Below are 16,378 nucleotides of genomic sequence, written 5' to 3' on the forward strand. Positions count from 1 at the left end.
CTGTTGAGCCTTTTGTGTCACCTCCCCCGTCACTGTCTCTTTTCCCTCCCTCTCCACTTATAGGGACCCTGTGGTTACCCTGGGCCACCAGGACCTACCAGGATGATCCCCTGGTTGCTGAAAGGCATCAGGGATGAAATGCATCGTCTTAAAGTGAGCTGCTCCGCAACCTGGATTCCATCTGCGGCCCTTATTCCCCAGCGTGTGATAGGACACCTTATGTTGTGTCGCCGTGGGCCAGTCATAGATCGGCTGGGAAAGGCGAGGAAATCAGTAATGCAGGACATCACAGGCGTGCCACCCGATAGGCTTCACTGAGGACAGCATCGCCTCGTGAAATCTCCGCCCGCGATACCCAGCCTGCCTCTCAGAGCGAGGAAGCATCAGGCAAACAGAAACTGAGGGAGAGGCTACAAAACAACTGGCTTTTCCTCTTCAAAAGGCCACGAAAGTGCAAGGAAAACTGGAAAACAATTCCAGATGAAAGGAGACCGAAGAGATAGGAAAACCAAATGCAGCCCAGCTCTGAATTGGGCCCTTTGTCACAAAGGACATCGCTGAACAATTCGTTAGAAACTTGAAAGGGGAGGGAGGATTGCGTGGCCCTGTGGGCCCCCTGCCAGTCCCGACGGCGATGCTGTGGTCACGTGGAAGACCCTCCTTGCTGGTAGAGGTACACATGACGGTGCGTGGAACGGTGGGCCGCCTAGTTGACAATTTATTCTCAAATGATTCAGAGCACAAAATGTCCTTTTTCTCTTTTAACTTCATTCCAACTTCTCTAAGTTTGAGATGGTGTCTAAATTTTAAAAAATCATCAAGTGTAACAGCCTGCTGTCATTCTTTAAAATAATTAAGCGCTCGGCGGAGATGCTGTAGAATTGGAAATTAGAGAAGCGTGATAATGAGAAGTTAGCAGACAGTGGAGTGCTCCTGTCTGGTGGTCTCTGAGCTCTTAGGCTGACAGCCATGGGTGTTGCCATTATCAGACTGGTCCTATGTTGGTCCTGGACCCCATGGCCACCAGCCCCTTTATTTTAGTCTGCTTTAAAGATCGAGTCTGAATTTAGTAAGAGTGTGTCTGTTGTTCCCAAGGAGAGGAAGAAATGGGGGAGGAAATGAATCAGGGAAACTTTGAGTGCTACTGCCTTAGCAAAAGAGAGAATACTTCATTTACTCAGTGAACAATATTTATTGACTGCCTACTGTGTCCACACATTAGGAAGGTAGCAATGAATAACATAGTCAAAACTGTTATGCCCAGATTTCAAGATTCCCGATAGACCAACAGAGAGCCAGCCAAGTCCAATGCAAAAGCAGAGAGTCTTTATTATTATTACAGACCCGGGTCTGGCTCCCAGCCTCAACGGCGAGACGAGAGTGCCAGCCCCGTGGGAAAAAGGGGTTTTAATAGGGGGGTGGAGTGAGGGGAGGAGAGATGACTGTGGGCCCTGCCGATTGGCCAGGTGCAAGTCGGGTCTTGTTACACAGGATGTGGTCATATCTATGGCGCGCACGTCCCTTGATTGTCATTGGTTAGTTTAAAGAAATCCTGGGCGTGGCTAGCAGAGGCTTGGGCTTCCGGGAAGAAGGTGCTTGCTGAGCACGTGGCTGCTGCCCCAACATGGAGGACTCGGGACAAGATGGAGGGTGTAGCCCTCGCCCTTTCAAAAACCTCTTTCCTCACGCTTGCATATGATGTAGCGTGGGCGTGGGAGACAGAGGAATAGAGAGAAACAGACAAATAAATATACAATAGGTAAGGTAGTGATAAGAACAGTGGAGAACAATAGGCAGGCTAAGGACAGGGATCAAGGAAGGCAAGCTCCTGTTTTACATAAGGGGATTATTTTTAAGGAGTGATTCACTTGCTCAAACCAGAGGCAAGGGCAGGAAAGGAGTCCTGGTTCCACCTACTCAATTGCATAGAAAGAAAAAAGTGAATGACAGAGAATGCTAACTCCACTCACTAGGTCACCGGTTCTCAACCTGTGGGTCGCAACCCCTTTGGGAGTCGAAGGACCCTTGCACAGGGGTCGCCTAAGACCATCTGAAAACACATATTGAATATATAATTGCATATTGTTTTTGTGATTAATCACTATGCTTTAATTATGTTCAGTTTGTAACAATGAAAATACATCCTGCATATCAGATATTTACATGACGATTCATAACAGTAGCAAAATTACAGTTATGAAGTAGCAACGAAAATAATTTTATGGCTGGGGGTCATGAGGAACTGTATGAAAGGGTCGTGGCATTAGGAAGGTTGAGAACTACTGAGATAGAGTAACTTTGAAACCTACACATCAAAATCATTTTTAAAAAATCAGCTTTGACGCTAGGCCTGGATTAAGATAAAAGCTCTCTTTATGGTTGTGCAGAGTCTCAACAGACGTCCAGGCGGCTGGGTTATCACTGCAGCCGGAGAGGGACGCTGGCGGCCCTTTGATTCCTCAGCGCACAGAGCGCCAGGCTCTCAGCGGCCCTTTCCTGGGACTCTGGGGACAGGGGCCGAGGGCTGGAGGCCTCTGCTAACACCGCACCCACCTGGGCCAGCTTTGCAAACGCTGCTGCCGGGACCGCCCCCTTTGGTGCCTCATAGCCCCTCGGAGGGTTGCAGATGACACCCCAACTCACGGGTTAGTTACCTGTTTGGCGGCCCTGCTTTCTCTCCACCACGTCTCCTGACAGGCCTCCCAGAGCCAAGGGCTGTACTGGCTCAGTCCCTGCTCCCTGCCGTAAGGCAGTGGCCATGATCAAACCCAGGTGTCGTGACTCACCTTTCAAAGGTGTGTGTGGATGTGTGGGTGGGTGGGTGTGGGTGTGGGGGGTGATTTGTATACAGATAGAGTGATGGAGTCTGTGAAACCTGAAGTGAGAAAAATAAGTACAAGGGCCATGCGCACCGATCACAGGCGCTAGCGTGGAAGGCAGAGAGGTGCCTGTGAAGGACTCTAGAAAGAAGCAAAGCTCTCAAGCGCTCAAGCGGTGATTGGAGAGCGGGCAGCTGCTGCCGGTTGGGCAGGAAGGCTGAAGTTAATGAATCTTGTGATTCGTTACAATTGATTTTCCACTTGATTACAAACCATAGGTGCAGGGACCATGTTTTATTCATGTTTGCATCTCTCTCAAGCAAAAATGCCAAAAATGAATATGTGATCAGAGGATGGGCGTGGGGGTGGGGGGGGCTGGTGGGGAAGGTTCTAGGAATGACCTACTTTGAGGCCAAGGAGACACCCCTCTGTTCCTAACTCCGCCTGACCTTGGGGAGTAGATTCTGGTTTCAGGATGAGACTATCCCCTCCTCTCTTTGCCTCAGGGATAAAACACACTCCTTTACAGATTTGCCGAAAGTGAATGTAACTGTTTAAATCACCAGTCACCACAGCAAAAAGAGGTTTGCTAACATCCACCTAATGGGTGCTTGTCACAACAGAAACACCATACACACCTCAGCAGAGGTGGGTACTGGCCACTGCGGGGGGGGGGGGGGGGGGGGGGGCGGGGGGCAGTGCCCTGAGGCCCCTGCCTGCACATGGTTCTGGCCCCAGCATTGTATCCTGGAAAATAGACAAGAAAAAGGATCTAATGGCAGGTACTCCACCGGTGAGCATCTGACAGGAGAGACCCAAACCCCAGGCCTGCACACAGTTTCAAGGAGGGGAGGGATATGATATGGATAATGTACTTCAAAATACTTTATTATCAACAATACTAGTGTGTGTTCCTCTTAATTCACACCCTAGAAAAAAAGAATATGAACCTGGAGGACAGCGAGGCAACATTTTATCAAAAGCTCACACCACGAGTCAGCAACTAAAACGACTTTAACTGTTTTTATCTGTGATAAACACCAGATGTTCCTTCGCTGGAATACTGAAGCGATGCGGCTTGATGGAGCTGTTATAGAGACACTCCCAACCTTGTACAAACAGGGCAGAAATATCTAGCCAGAGAGACTTCCATTGCCAACCTCGATGGACTAACAGAAGTGCAGTTTGCCCTTTCAGCTTAAACAGCTACAAAAATGATGGGTAAAATAGGTGAACAATGGTTTTCACACAACAGACAACGCTCCCTGAGAAGGCAAACGAGTGATGCGAGCCCTACGGTTCCTTGGCCTACCCTTACTACGGTTGTGGTGCAGGGAGAGGGACCCCAGACACTCAGTGGTGTGTCTGCATTGAGGAGACTGGCCAGCGTCGCTAGGAGTTTGCAGGACGGACTATGAAAGAGGGGAGACCTGCCCCAACAGGAGACAGCTGCACGCAGAAAGCGGTTCAGAAACTTGCAGCGGATCCCCTCGAGCCTTTCCTGGAGTGCCGCTCGGCCCTGCATGGGAACAGCTCTGACCAGGAGGAAAGAGAAGGCGCAGGAAAGGTTCAGGTGGGCAGTGCCAGGGATTACAGAGGCCAGGAGCCGCTTGCTCTCCCATGGGCCACCGGGCAAACCTTGTAGTGCACAGGCATCCAGAGGACAGTGCCTTGTGAGACAGGAATTTTTAGGGGTGAAAAAGACAGGTTTTAGGAAATTTTAGAAATTTTGGACATTAAGAGAACCATGGGCGAAGCACAGGGCTGCAGAGCAGCAGAAGGAGAAGGTACATTTCCATAGAACGGGGGAGCTGAAAAGCTGCAACAGGTACATTTCCATAGAATGAGGGAGCTGGGAGCAGCAGAAGGTCTATATTTACAAAGTAAAGGGAAGGAAGCCCTTCATCCAGAAGGAGAAGAAAGCCCAAAGGGAATAAGAAAACCATAAGGAAGGAGGGGGGGGGGGGGGACCTTGAGCTCAGGAGTTACTATAGTAACCAGTCTAAAGGAATAGTGACCAGTCAGAGGGGATATTAAGGCACCAGAATCTGCAGCCTTTATAAGCCACAGGAAAAAGGAACTCAGTGGGACTCGTCCCCTCTCCCCACATGGGAGTCTGTACTTCTCTTCAATAAATTTCCACCTTTGCTATATCACCTTCTGTCCGTGGATTCATTCTTGGACTTCGGCGGACAAAGAATCTGGGTTCCAGTCCAAAAATTCCGTATCACTTGGAAGTGGGCAAAATTAACCTGCAATAAAAGTTGTTCAGGTCTCGCCTTCGAAAGGACCAAACTGTTCACAAGTAGCTTACACATGGCCCCAAACCAAGTGCAAGGATATTGAAAGAGAACAAACAATTGAGCGCACGAGGTCAAATTCACCATGTGTGTCATCTGATTAAAACAGAAGCAGGCATGCGAAGAAGCAGGACAGTGCAGTTCAGAATGAGGAGAGTCAGTCAGTAGAAACAGAAGTAGTAGCTGAGGGTATTTTTTGAGTTATAATAATTACATTTTACAGGTTTAAAAAGAGCATGTTGAAGAGATATGAAAAAGACCCAAGTTAAACTTCTAGGGTTTAAAAAAACAATGTCTGAGAGGAGAGCTACACTCCACAGCATCGGTAGTTTATTGGACACTGCAGAAGAAACTATTAGTGAGCGTGAGGATGTAGAAACTATACAAAACTAAACACACAAGTTGAGACTTAAAAGAAACAGCCACCGCATCAGGGAGCTGCGGAAAAACTTTAGCCCAATATACACGAAATTGAAGTTCACACAAGGGTTGAGGGGAACCCACAACACTAAGCTTACAGAAAGGGTTGTGTAGTTCTTTTGTTTCTGCTTACAAACAAATGTGCGGGGCAGAATTTTCTATGAGACAGACATGCTTCTTTGAAACCTGGTACAGAGGTGGCGGGGAGAGAGACCAAGATCAGCCCTGGCCACCGCCAGCAGAGATGGAAGTGGGCGGAGTGCAGGGGCTGAGAGTCGAAACATTTCTCACCGGCGTAAATGTCTGACCTGTGTGTGAACACTAGGCTGCCCCTCTGATCCCCAGTAAGGGGAGCAAGGAACGGAAGGAATGGAAATGCCAACCCCATGCTGACTATGAGGCACCTGGGAGAACTTAGGACCAGATGCTCTCATTTCATCCCTGACCGTCACATCAAGCCTAGAAGTTCACAGGGAGTTAAGATGACCAGTGCCCTCCTCAAAACAAACAAACAATAACAACAGGGGAAGGGCTTGTAGCCTTGGCCACAGGTCAGAATAACCTGGGGAACTTTGCAAAAATAACATCTGGATCTCACTCCAGACCTGTACAATCAGAATTCCCAGGGGAAGACCCCAGAATGTTTCCAAGCCCCTCCAGAGAGGGCGAGGCAGCTAAAGAGACAAAGCATCATCCATCGAGCCGTATACTGCGGCGGAAGTGTTTCTCTGTTTTGTTTTTCCCTCTGCCGGGCACTCAGAATCGGGGAAGGGAAAAGCAGCCGGTCCCACCCCGCACTCTCTCCCTCCTCTCCATTCTTGTGGTCTTGTTACCTGAGCTTTCTTTAAGGGGAAGAGTAGCTAATGGTTTCTTTGTAAATGTGCTTCAGAGTAGGAGTTGGGGAAAAGCTACTTCTTTGTTTTAGGACAGTGATTCTCACACGTTAGTTCATCAAAATCACCTGGAGGGCTTGCTGCACCCTAGATTTCTGGGCCCCCTCCCCAGAGCTTCTGACTCAGCAGGTTTGGGTGTGGCCTGAGAACTTGCATGTCTAACACGCTCCCAGGGGCTGCTGCTGGCTGAGGCCACATGTGAGAACCACTAACCTGTAGGTCCTGGGGTGATCCTGTTGCATTTCCTCTCAACAGTGAAAGAAACAGAGTTTCAACAATTAAAGCAGGAAGTGCTCAACCCCAGAAGATGGAGCACCTTAGGAATGGGACGGGAGGAAGGCTGGGGAGGTCAGAGGGGTGTGGAGCATCCGAGGTCAAAGACGGCTATCTGATGTCTTGTGGCATCAGGGCCATAACCTTGAGATACTCAACAGAGGATCCGGAGCTGAGCTCAGCACAAAAAGCAACACTGGCCATGGAGGTGCCCTCTCTGTTAGGCCACTCAGACCTGGACGAGCAGCGACGGCCGCGGGGTGCCAGCGTGGCGTGAGGACCAGGCCCTCCCTCTCTCCGTGGGACTGCATGAGCCTAGGTACTGCCCCAGCGAAGAGCAGGAAGTCTCTAAAGTCGACTGGTCTTGACTTCTCTCCAACTTAGTCAGGGGAGCATTAAGCCAGTTTTAATTTGATTTAGAAAAATAATAAAATGTGACCTTTTTTTGCTCTCAGAAAGCTATCAAATAACCCAGACTTGTTTTAATATCTTCTGATGAATCAAGTTCCTAATTACCACTTAATTGTCAAGTTGTGAGTGCGTGGAACATGGGGAGGAGGGCGGGAGAGAATTTGAAACCGAGTTTACAGTTTATGGCAGGGTATTCCAACGGGGGACTGCTTTCGGATTGCTGCACGGTTAGTAAAGGCATGGAATGGATGACTCACTCATGGATTCAAGCTGCACACAGTTTTCCAGGGGCTGTGTCAGGAAGTGAGGATACAGAGCGGGATGAGACGTGGAACCTCGCTAGCTCTCAGGAGGCTTAGAGGAGGGCAGATGTTTATCATCGTCTGTCTGAGACAGTCATCGCGCTATAATAAATTTCATACACCGTCCTGTGGGAACCAGAAAGGATGACTATTCTCTCTAGGAAATATTAGGAATAACAAGATCTTCCAAAAAGGAAATGATGTGTGGGCTGAGCCTTGCAGGACAATCAGATCACCAGTCAGGCAACAGGGATAGAAGAGAAACGGCCATTTAGGCAAAGGGAACACAGTGGACAAAGAGGGGGTAAGGGAGCTTGCTTATAGGGAGGACAGTGGGCTGATGGTAGTGCCTTTCAGCAGAAGGGATATTGCAGCCGGTGAAGAGACGTTGATAATTGTGGTACAATAGGCGGTGGGATCAATTTGAAAGACCCCATATTCATATTCAGCTGGTGTGAGTGAGTATAACCGAAGGTTTTAAAGATGTTTATATGTCTCCATCCCTATTGGCTAAGCCCTGCCCCCATCCTCCTGAGTAAGGCCGCCCTGGGCTGCTTGAGACCCCCTCCCCTCATCTCTCTATCATTTAGCAACTAGAAGGTTAACCCCTGGCATAGCAGAGGCCCTCTCCATATTTCTGCTCTTATGTTTAATATGTCCATTCTTCTTTCTTTGAAATTAATTTATTTGTCTTTCTCTAGTACAATGGTTCTCAACCTGTGGGTCGTGACCTCTTTGGGGGTGGAATGACCCTTTCACAGGGGTCGCCTAAGACCATCAGAAAACACATATATAATTACATATTGTTTACAGTAGCAAAATTCCAGTTATGAAGTAGCAACGAAAATAATTTTATGGTTGGGGATTGCCACCACATGGGGGACTGTATTAAACGGTCGCGGCGTTAGGAAGGCTGAGAACCACTGCTCTAGTATCTTAGGTTGGAAGCTCAGATCACTGATGTTTAATGCTTCGTTTTTAAATTTTATGTATGTATTTATTAAATTTTCATTGTTGAGAGTATTACAGATGTAGATGTCCGCCCTCCTTTCTTCCCCCCTTTTGCCCCCCTCCACCTGGTTCCCACCCTGCCCCAGGCCCTTACCACCCTATTGTCTGTGTCCATGGCAATGCACATACGCATGTAAGTTCTCTGGTTAATGTCTTCCCATGCCTCCACCCCCCTCTGAGATTTGTCAGTTTGTTTTCTTTCTTTCTTTCTTTTTAAAAAAAAGCACTTATAGCCATAAATTTCCCCTCTAAGTACTGTTTTAATTGCATCCCACAAATTTTGATATGTGATATTTTTATTATGATTTACTTTAAAATATAATTTTATAATCTATAACATTCTATCAATGTTAGTTCTTCTTTAATCATGGCAAAAATAAGTTCTTAATTCTGAAGCATTTGAGGACTTCTAGTTATCATTCTTTCGTTGATTTCTAGTTTCATTCAGTGTGCTCAAAACACATGTTCTGTATGATTTCAAGCCTTTGACATTTGTTGAAACCTGGTTTGGGCCCAGCATGTGGCCTGTATTGGTGAGTGTTCTATGTATACTGGAAGGAAGTGTATATTTTGGGTTGCTGAGAATAGAGCGAAGACCTTACCCTTAGGAGGTGCCCCTCCTGAGGTTTTTTCCTGAAAACCCGGGCTATTTTCTTATTCTTCTCCACCTGACGAGGCTTGACCTTCAATCCCCATTGCCCATCCCTGTGTAGTTGACATATCTACTCAGCTGAGTAGCCCTTCAAATCCTGTCTTCTGTTGGGCCCGTGACAATTTGCCACCCCACCATGAGCCTTTAAGATGATCCCAAATGATTCTTGCCTCATACGCATCATATTATTGTAAAACTCCCCTCTGTTTGAGTATGGACTGGACCTGATCCCTCATCTCTGAAGAATAAAATATGGCGGGAGTGATGCTTCTGATATTAGGTTATAAAAACACTATACCTTTTATGCTGCGTTCTCTCTCACTCATCACTCACCCTGGTGGAAACTAGTTACTGTATTGAGAATTAGCCCTGCGGACACTTCCACATGGAGAAAGATCAAGGCCAACCACCAATCATGTGTGTGAACCTTACGGCAGCTTCCTCACCCTCCCACTAAAGCCTTCATTCAGGTAAAACCACAGCCCCACCTGATAGCTTGACTGCAACCTCATGAGAGCTCATGAGTCATTGACATGGTGCTGCACCTGGATTCCCGCCCTACAGAAACAGATAATCAGTACTTGTTGTTTTAAATCATAAAGTTTTGCACAAATTGTTATTTATCAAGAGGTAACATACAGAGAAAAATAGAGAAATAATGAGAAGTAGATGAATTTAGGAGGTTTTTTTGGTTTGAGGAGATTGGCTTTTTTTCTTGAGGAGATGCTAACAGAACCTACTAGACTGGGTTATATTGAACAGGAGAAGTAAAGAATTACTCTTGAGTTTAGCTTGAACATCTAAGTGAACAGTCATGCCATTTACTAAGATTGAGAAATCTGATGACAAATCCGCAGCCAAGGTAGAACTGCCAAGCAGCAGTTAGTATAGAATTCTGGCGCTCTGAGGATTCAGGGCTGGGAATCAGATTTGGAATAATAATAGTACCAGCCTCGCTGGTTGTGAGCACTGGGTGAGATAATGCAGATAAAGCGTTTTGCACAGTGCACCCACCTGTCATCTGTAGTAGGTAGAATTGTATCCTCCAAAAGGTATGTTCAAGTGCTAGCCCCGGTACCTGTGGACGTGACCTTGCTTGGAATGAGGGTCTTTCAGATACAATTAAGATGAAGTCATACTGAATGAAAACAAACCCCAATTCAATGACTGGTGTCCTAATAAGGAGAGAACACACACACACACACATACACACACACACGAAACTGTTATCTGAAGACAGAGGCAGAGGTGGGAGTGACTCAGCTACAAACCAAGGATTTGCCTTAGAGCAGCAGTGGGTAAACTACGGCCAGCGGGCCGGATACGGCCCATTTGAAATGAATAAAACTAAAAAAAAAAAGACCATACCCTTTTATGTAATGATGTTTACTTTGAATTTATATTAGTTCACACAAACACTCCATCCATGCTTTTGTTCCGGCCCTCCGGTCCAGTTTAAGAACCCATTGTGGCCCTCGAGTCAAAAAGTTTGCCCACCCCTGCCTTAGAGCCATCAGAAGTCAAGGAGGGTGTGGGCTGCTTTCTTCCTCAGAACCTCCAGAAGAAAGTAACCTATCAACACCTTGATCTCTGATTTCTAGCCTCTGGAATGTTGATACAATAAATTTCTGTTGTTTTAAATCATCTTGTTTGTGATCATTTGTTACAGCAACCCTGGGAAAATAACACAGTGTCCAAATAGATGTGTAATGTGAATGGTTATCGTTGCTTCTATTATTATTCATATTGTACTATTGTTGTTGTTACTATGTCTCCAAACACCTAATACTTTGCTTTGCACATAGTAGGACCTCAGGTCATTGTTACGGTAGACTGTCTGCATCCCAGCAGCACTCTCTGAGGTCGCACGTGGGAAGAGCGTCTCCAGAGGACTCAGTCTGGTGGTTCTGGCTAGCACGCACGGCCCTCTTAGCCCAACAGCGAAGAAAATGTCACCTGCTGGGCTTAAAATTGATTTTAGTGAAATTCAGCAAACCCCCCTTCTCTTCCTTTGCTTCCCATCCCAGTGTGTGATAAACCACCATTGGACCCTAATTCTTCTCTGGCGCTTACATTTTTTTACATGAAGAGCTAGAAAAGGAATAAAAGTTCAGATGTTCCTAAACTTGGGGAGAGGAGAGGGGATTAGTCTCACCTGGAATAATGTGCTTAAAACGCAGATTCTTGGGCCCCTTTCCAGTTCCACTGAGAATCAGTCTCTCTGGGGCTGGTTTGAAGCTGGGAGGAGGCTGCAAGCTCCCTAGCTCACTTTGATGTCACCTGCTCAGCACCTGTCCTCAGTATTTGAAAACCAGAAATATGCATATCAGGAAACTGGGTAAAGGGCTTAACAGTATGCCCTCTGCTTCTTTGTTTTGCAACAGCACCTGGAAATAATAGAGAGGGGGAGGGATTTAATAGAGAAATAGCTGGTAAAAAATGAAGTGAAAAGTGATCATGAAGGTGAGACTATTAAAAAAGAGATAAGAGGTGTCCACAGATGCAGATCGTTGATTTAAAGTAGTAATCCAGGCAGAGCTGCACTTTTCCACATCAGAATTGTTCAAAGGGAGTGGTTTTTTGTTTTTGCTTTTGCTAAAGCCCTGGCACCCCCTAGTGGGAAAGATAAGCAGTTCAGCGTCTGTAAGAAGAGGTTCTCTCCAAAGTGTTCTCTTGCTTTGGAATGAATCAAAATTGTTTCCATTTCCCTTCATAGGCTTTGGGCACAAAGTTCCTTTTCTACTAAATTTTTTTCCCCTTTCTCCTCTGCTTCAAAGTCTTGGCCTCTTTATCTGTCAGTAAAGTCGAGAACCTATCAGGACTGAGGACTGTTATGTTTAAAGATACTTTTGTTTCAATTTAGTTCCAGGCAGTAAGGAAAACATTTCAAGTTTTCGGAAGTCCATTCCAAAAAGTGTCAGCTGTCATTGAAATAAAGCCCGATTTGAGAAGTAATTAAAGTGATTTATACTCGTTCCCTTTGCCCAAAGGAACACAGAAGCTCCCTTAGAGCAGCAGTTCTCAACCTGTGTGTCACGACCCTTTTGGGGGTCGAAGGACCCTTTCACAGGGGTCGCCTAAGACCATCGGAAAACACCTATATAATTACGTATTGTTTTTGTGATTCATCACTATGCTTTAATTATGTTCAATTTGTAACAATGAAAATACATCCTGCATATCAGATATTTACATGACGATTCATAACAGTAGCAAAATTACAGTTATGAAGTAGCAACGAAAATAATTTTATGGTTGGGGGTCACCACAACATGAGGAACTGTATGAAAGGGTCGCGGCATTAGGAAGGTTGAGAACCACTGCCTTAGAGTTTACTTCCTTTGGCCTGGAAAACACCTGCTAAGGAGTTCTTATCAGAACAGTATTGGGCAGAGGGAGCTGGTGACCCAAAGTAGCCCTGTGTGGTCCTCTTTCGACTCCATCAAGGCAAGGGAGCGCGGGTGTGTGTGAGAAACCGTTTGTTGAAGAACATTGGGCTGAGGTCTGGACAGGTAGAATCCAATGTCTGTGAATTCGGCTCACCGATTGATTTTATGTCTACTCAGCTTCCGTTCTCAGAATCTACCAAAGGAGAGGGTAGCACTTGAACCAGACGTTTAAGACGGGAAGATCCTTTGAAAATCCTGACAACCTCAGACACCCGTTCAAGTGGCCACTAACTGAAGAAAGCAGAGAGAAGCTTGCGTCTGTTGTGTATTCAGCAAGAGCCCGCCCTCTGGTTTGGCGTCTGGGCATGAAAAGGAGCCGTGGCCATTCGTTACAAAAACAAATGGGCAGGAGTTCAGACCGTGCACGTTCAGAACCACACTCCATCACATTTCAAAGATAAAGCGGGAGCGAGGAAGGAAACATCCCTATAGACACGTTTGGCAATAAACTAAAAAGAAAAGGGGGTCGCAAATCCAAGCAGACGGTCTCCAACAACACCGGGGAGTAAAAGGCTGCGATCATTTCCTCCTGAAATTTGGTAACAAGAAAGGGGGAGCGGGCGGGCGGGCTTGCCAGCTGCCCTCCTCCCTGTCCTCCCCGGGGCGGGCGCGGCCAAGTTCAGCACCTCGGAAAGCGCCCCCTCACTCCCTGGGGTTCACGCATGCTCCTCGCGAGCCCGCAGCCTGGCTTTGCGGGGCCGGGACCACTCGGGCGCGCGGCGGGCGGCTCACAGGGAGTCGAGGACAGCGGCGACGCGGGCAGCGGGGCGACATCGACAGACCAGACCTCGGGAGAGTCAGAGCGAGGGAGGCGGGTCTCTCCGGTGCCTCCTTTTCCCCCAAAGGACAGAAACCTCCTCGGAGCTGCAGGAGAAACCCACAAAGGTATTTGAAAGAGAAGGCGCGGGCCCCCAATAACTGGATGGGCTGTGCGCTAGCGCCCAAGTGACAGCGGGGACCCCGGAGACTCCGGTCTCGGCCCCAGAACCCTCGCCGCTGGCCTTAGGAGCTGCGACCCTCCTCTGCTCGCCGACTCCCCCTGCGGAGCAGAGCGGAGCGCATCTCCCGCGCCCAGGTCCGCGCGCCCCAGCTCCGAAAGCTCCCTGCCCGCCCTGCGCCCTCGCCCCGTATCGGAGCCCCGGGCGAGCCGGACGCCCTCGGTCGGGGCTTGTCCCCCGGAACATGACCTAGGGGCACCTGCACACTCCGGGGCCGCCGCTGCCACGAGGGCCACCATGAGCGCGGCGGCCGGCGGGGACGAGCTCGCGGGACTCGCCCAGCGGATCCCGCACCTTCTGCGGGAGGCCAACGCGAGCGCCAACGCGTCGCTGCCGCGCCAGGATCCGTGGTGGGAGCTGGGGCTGGAGGCGCCCGAAGGCGCGGCGCCTGGGCACCCCCCGGGGGGCGGCGGCGGGGCCGGGCGCGGGGACGCCGAGGCCCGGGCGCGCGTCCTGCTGAGCGCGGCGTACTGGCTGGTGTGCGCGCTGGGGCTGGCGGGCAACCTGCTGGTGCTCTCCCTGATGCGGAGCCGGCGCGGCTGGCGCCAGTCCTCCATCAACCTCTTCGTCACCCACCTGGCGCTGACGGACCTCCAGTTCGTGCTCACCCTGCCCTTCTGGGCGGTGGAGAACGCGCTGGACTTCAGGTGGCCCTTCGGCCAGGCCATGTGTAAGCTCGTGTCCCTCGCGACGTCCGTGAACATGTACGCCAGCGTCTTCTTCCTCACCTCCATGAGCGTGGCGCGCTACCGCTCCGTGGCCTCGGCCCTCCGGAGCCACGGGGGCCGGAGGCGAGGCCCCGGCCGGCGCTGCTTCTCGGCCCAGGCGCTGTGCGCGCTGATCTGGGCCGCGGCCGTGCTGGCCTCGCTGCCCAACGCCCTGTTCGCCACCACCGTCCGGGTGCTGGGCGAGGAGCTGTGCCTGGTGCGCTTCCCCGACCGGGCGCCGGGCGGCGGCCGGCAGTTCTGGCTGGGCCTCTACCACCTGCAGAAGGTGCTGCTGGGCTTCCTGCTGCCGCTGGGCGTCACCAGCCTGTGCTACCTGCTGCTGGTGCGCTTCCTCTCCGGCCGCCGCGTGGCGGGGACCCCGGGAGGGGCCCCGGCGGCCGGGGGCGGCCTGGCAGCCGCCAGCGCCCGGAGGCGGTCCAAGGTCACCAGGTCGGTGAGCCTCCTGGTCCTCGCCTTCTTCCTGTGCTGGCTGCCCAACCAGGCGCTCACGGCCTGGGGCGTCCTCATCAAGCTGGACGCCGTGCCCTTCAGCCGGGGCTACTTCCTGTGCCAGGTGTACGCCTTCCCGGTGAGCGTGTGCCTGGCGCACGCCAACAGCTGCCTCAACCCCGTGCTCTACTGCCTGGCGCGCCGCGAGTTCCGCCAGGCGCTCAAGGCCTGGCTGTGGCGCCTGGCGTCGCCGTCGCTCACCCACACGCGCCCCTTCACCGCCACCTCCAAGCCGGAGCCCGAGGACCCGGCGCTGCCCACCCTGGCGCCCCTGCGTCCCCTCGCGGAGCCCGACCTGCGCTCCTACCCGCCGGGGGTGGTGGTCTACAGCGGCGGGCGCTACGACCCGCTGCCCAGCAGCTCTGCCTGCTGAGCCGGCGGAGGAGCGAGGAGAGAGGGTGGGGGTGCCTGCTGGGGGCGGGGGTGCCGGGGCTGGCTCAGAGCGGGAGGCTTCCGAACCGGGTGGAGAGGAATCTGGCGGAGGGGCCGAGTCAGCCTCACCCGGGGCCAGGCCACCGCCCTCCGGCCCTCCCATGGGCACCTCTCCTCGCCTCCCGGGCCAGCGCCGGGCAGGGACAAGGCATCAGGACTGTGGAGAGCTCGGGGCGCGAGGAATGGGGCTCAACCAAATGGAGCAGACAATCCAGCGCATTTGTTCCAGCGACTTTTCTGGAGCCCTCGAAAGGGTCCTCTAGGCACATGCAGGCAGGGGTGCCCACCCCAAAACCTTTCCTCTGCCTCGGCCCGGCCCGGAGACTGCCACGGGGCGGAGGTCTGATCTGCGTGGCTTTGCGGGGGAGAAAGGAGTGACAGTCTCTGCCCGCAGGAGAAAAGCACCGTGAGAGAGGCACCCCGGGGGCTGTGGTGTCCCTTACCATCCCCATCTCCACTCTGCGGGACCTCTGCCCTCCAATGGCTTGGGGCAAAACACTTGTATCCAGAGCAGAGCCATTGGCTGGGGAGTGCATCTCGGAGGCGGGGAGTGGAGGCCGGGTGACTAGAGGGGCTGGATAGAGGCCTCCTCAGGCTACTGCCTCTAAGGAAAAGGGGGCTCTCGGCTCACTTAACAGCAGGAGGTGAGTGCACTGCCAGTAGGAAGCCAGGGCTCCGGGTTCTCCCCAGAGCCCCTTGGGTGCCTGGAGACACTGTGCCTCCCAATCTGTGCCCTGCAGATGGGGAGCTGTGCCCAGGAGCAACTTGAAGAGGTCTGAGTAGACATGTTACTGTGTGTGTGTGTGTGTGTGTGTGTGTGTGTGTGTGTGAGAGAGAGAGAGAGAGAGAGAGAGAGAGAGAGAGAGAGAGAGAGAGAGAGATCTAGCTCCCTTCCTCATCGCAGCAGCCCATTCAGTGTCCATCTGAAAAGAGCTTCATGTGTAATAAAGCGCATGCCCTGTGGTTGGCCAGAGGTGACTAAGTTTGACTTCCTGGGGGTCCAGGTAAGACACACCCTCCCAGCTGGCCAATCATTCATTTCAAAGTCTTCAGGCAAACACCAGAACAGCCCCTGGAGAACAGGTGAGGAGCTGCACACTGAATTCAGGGAGTGATGCCATTTGCACTTGCAGAGGCCCAGGCCGGGTCGGCACAACAAGAAAGGCGGCTTGTTGCTGTTGCTTTTGTCATGCCCAGCGCA

At 51.0% G+C, this 16,378-nt stretch overlaps 1 protein-coding gene across 1 annotated transcript; it reads left to right on the top strand.

Moving 5' to 3' along the window:
- The first annotated feature begins 11,538 nt into the window (after positions 1–11,538).
- On the top strand, positions 11,539–15,118 carry RXFP3 (relaxin family peptide receptor 3). The gene is made up of 2 exons (XM_036308501.1): positions 11,539–11,544; positions 13,469–15,118. The coding sequence occupies exons 1-2, from the start codon at positions 11,539–11,541 to the stop codon at positions 15,116–15,118; spliced, it is 1,656 nt and encodes a 551-aa protein (XP_036164394.1).
- Positions 15,119–16,378: the final 1,260 nt, after the last annotated feature.

This window comes from Myotis myotis, unplaced genomic scaffold, assembly GCF_014108235.1.
Source record: "Myotis myotis isolate mMyoMyo1 unplaced genomic scaffold, mMyoMyo1.p scaffold_m19_p_5, whole genome shotgun sequence".
Lineage (NCBI taxonomy): Eukaryota > Metazoa > Chordata > Mammalia > Chiroptera > Vespertilionidae > Myotis > Myotis myotis.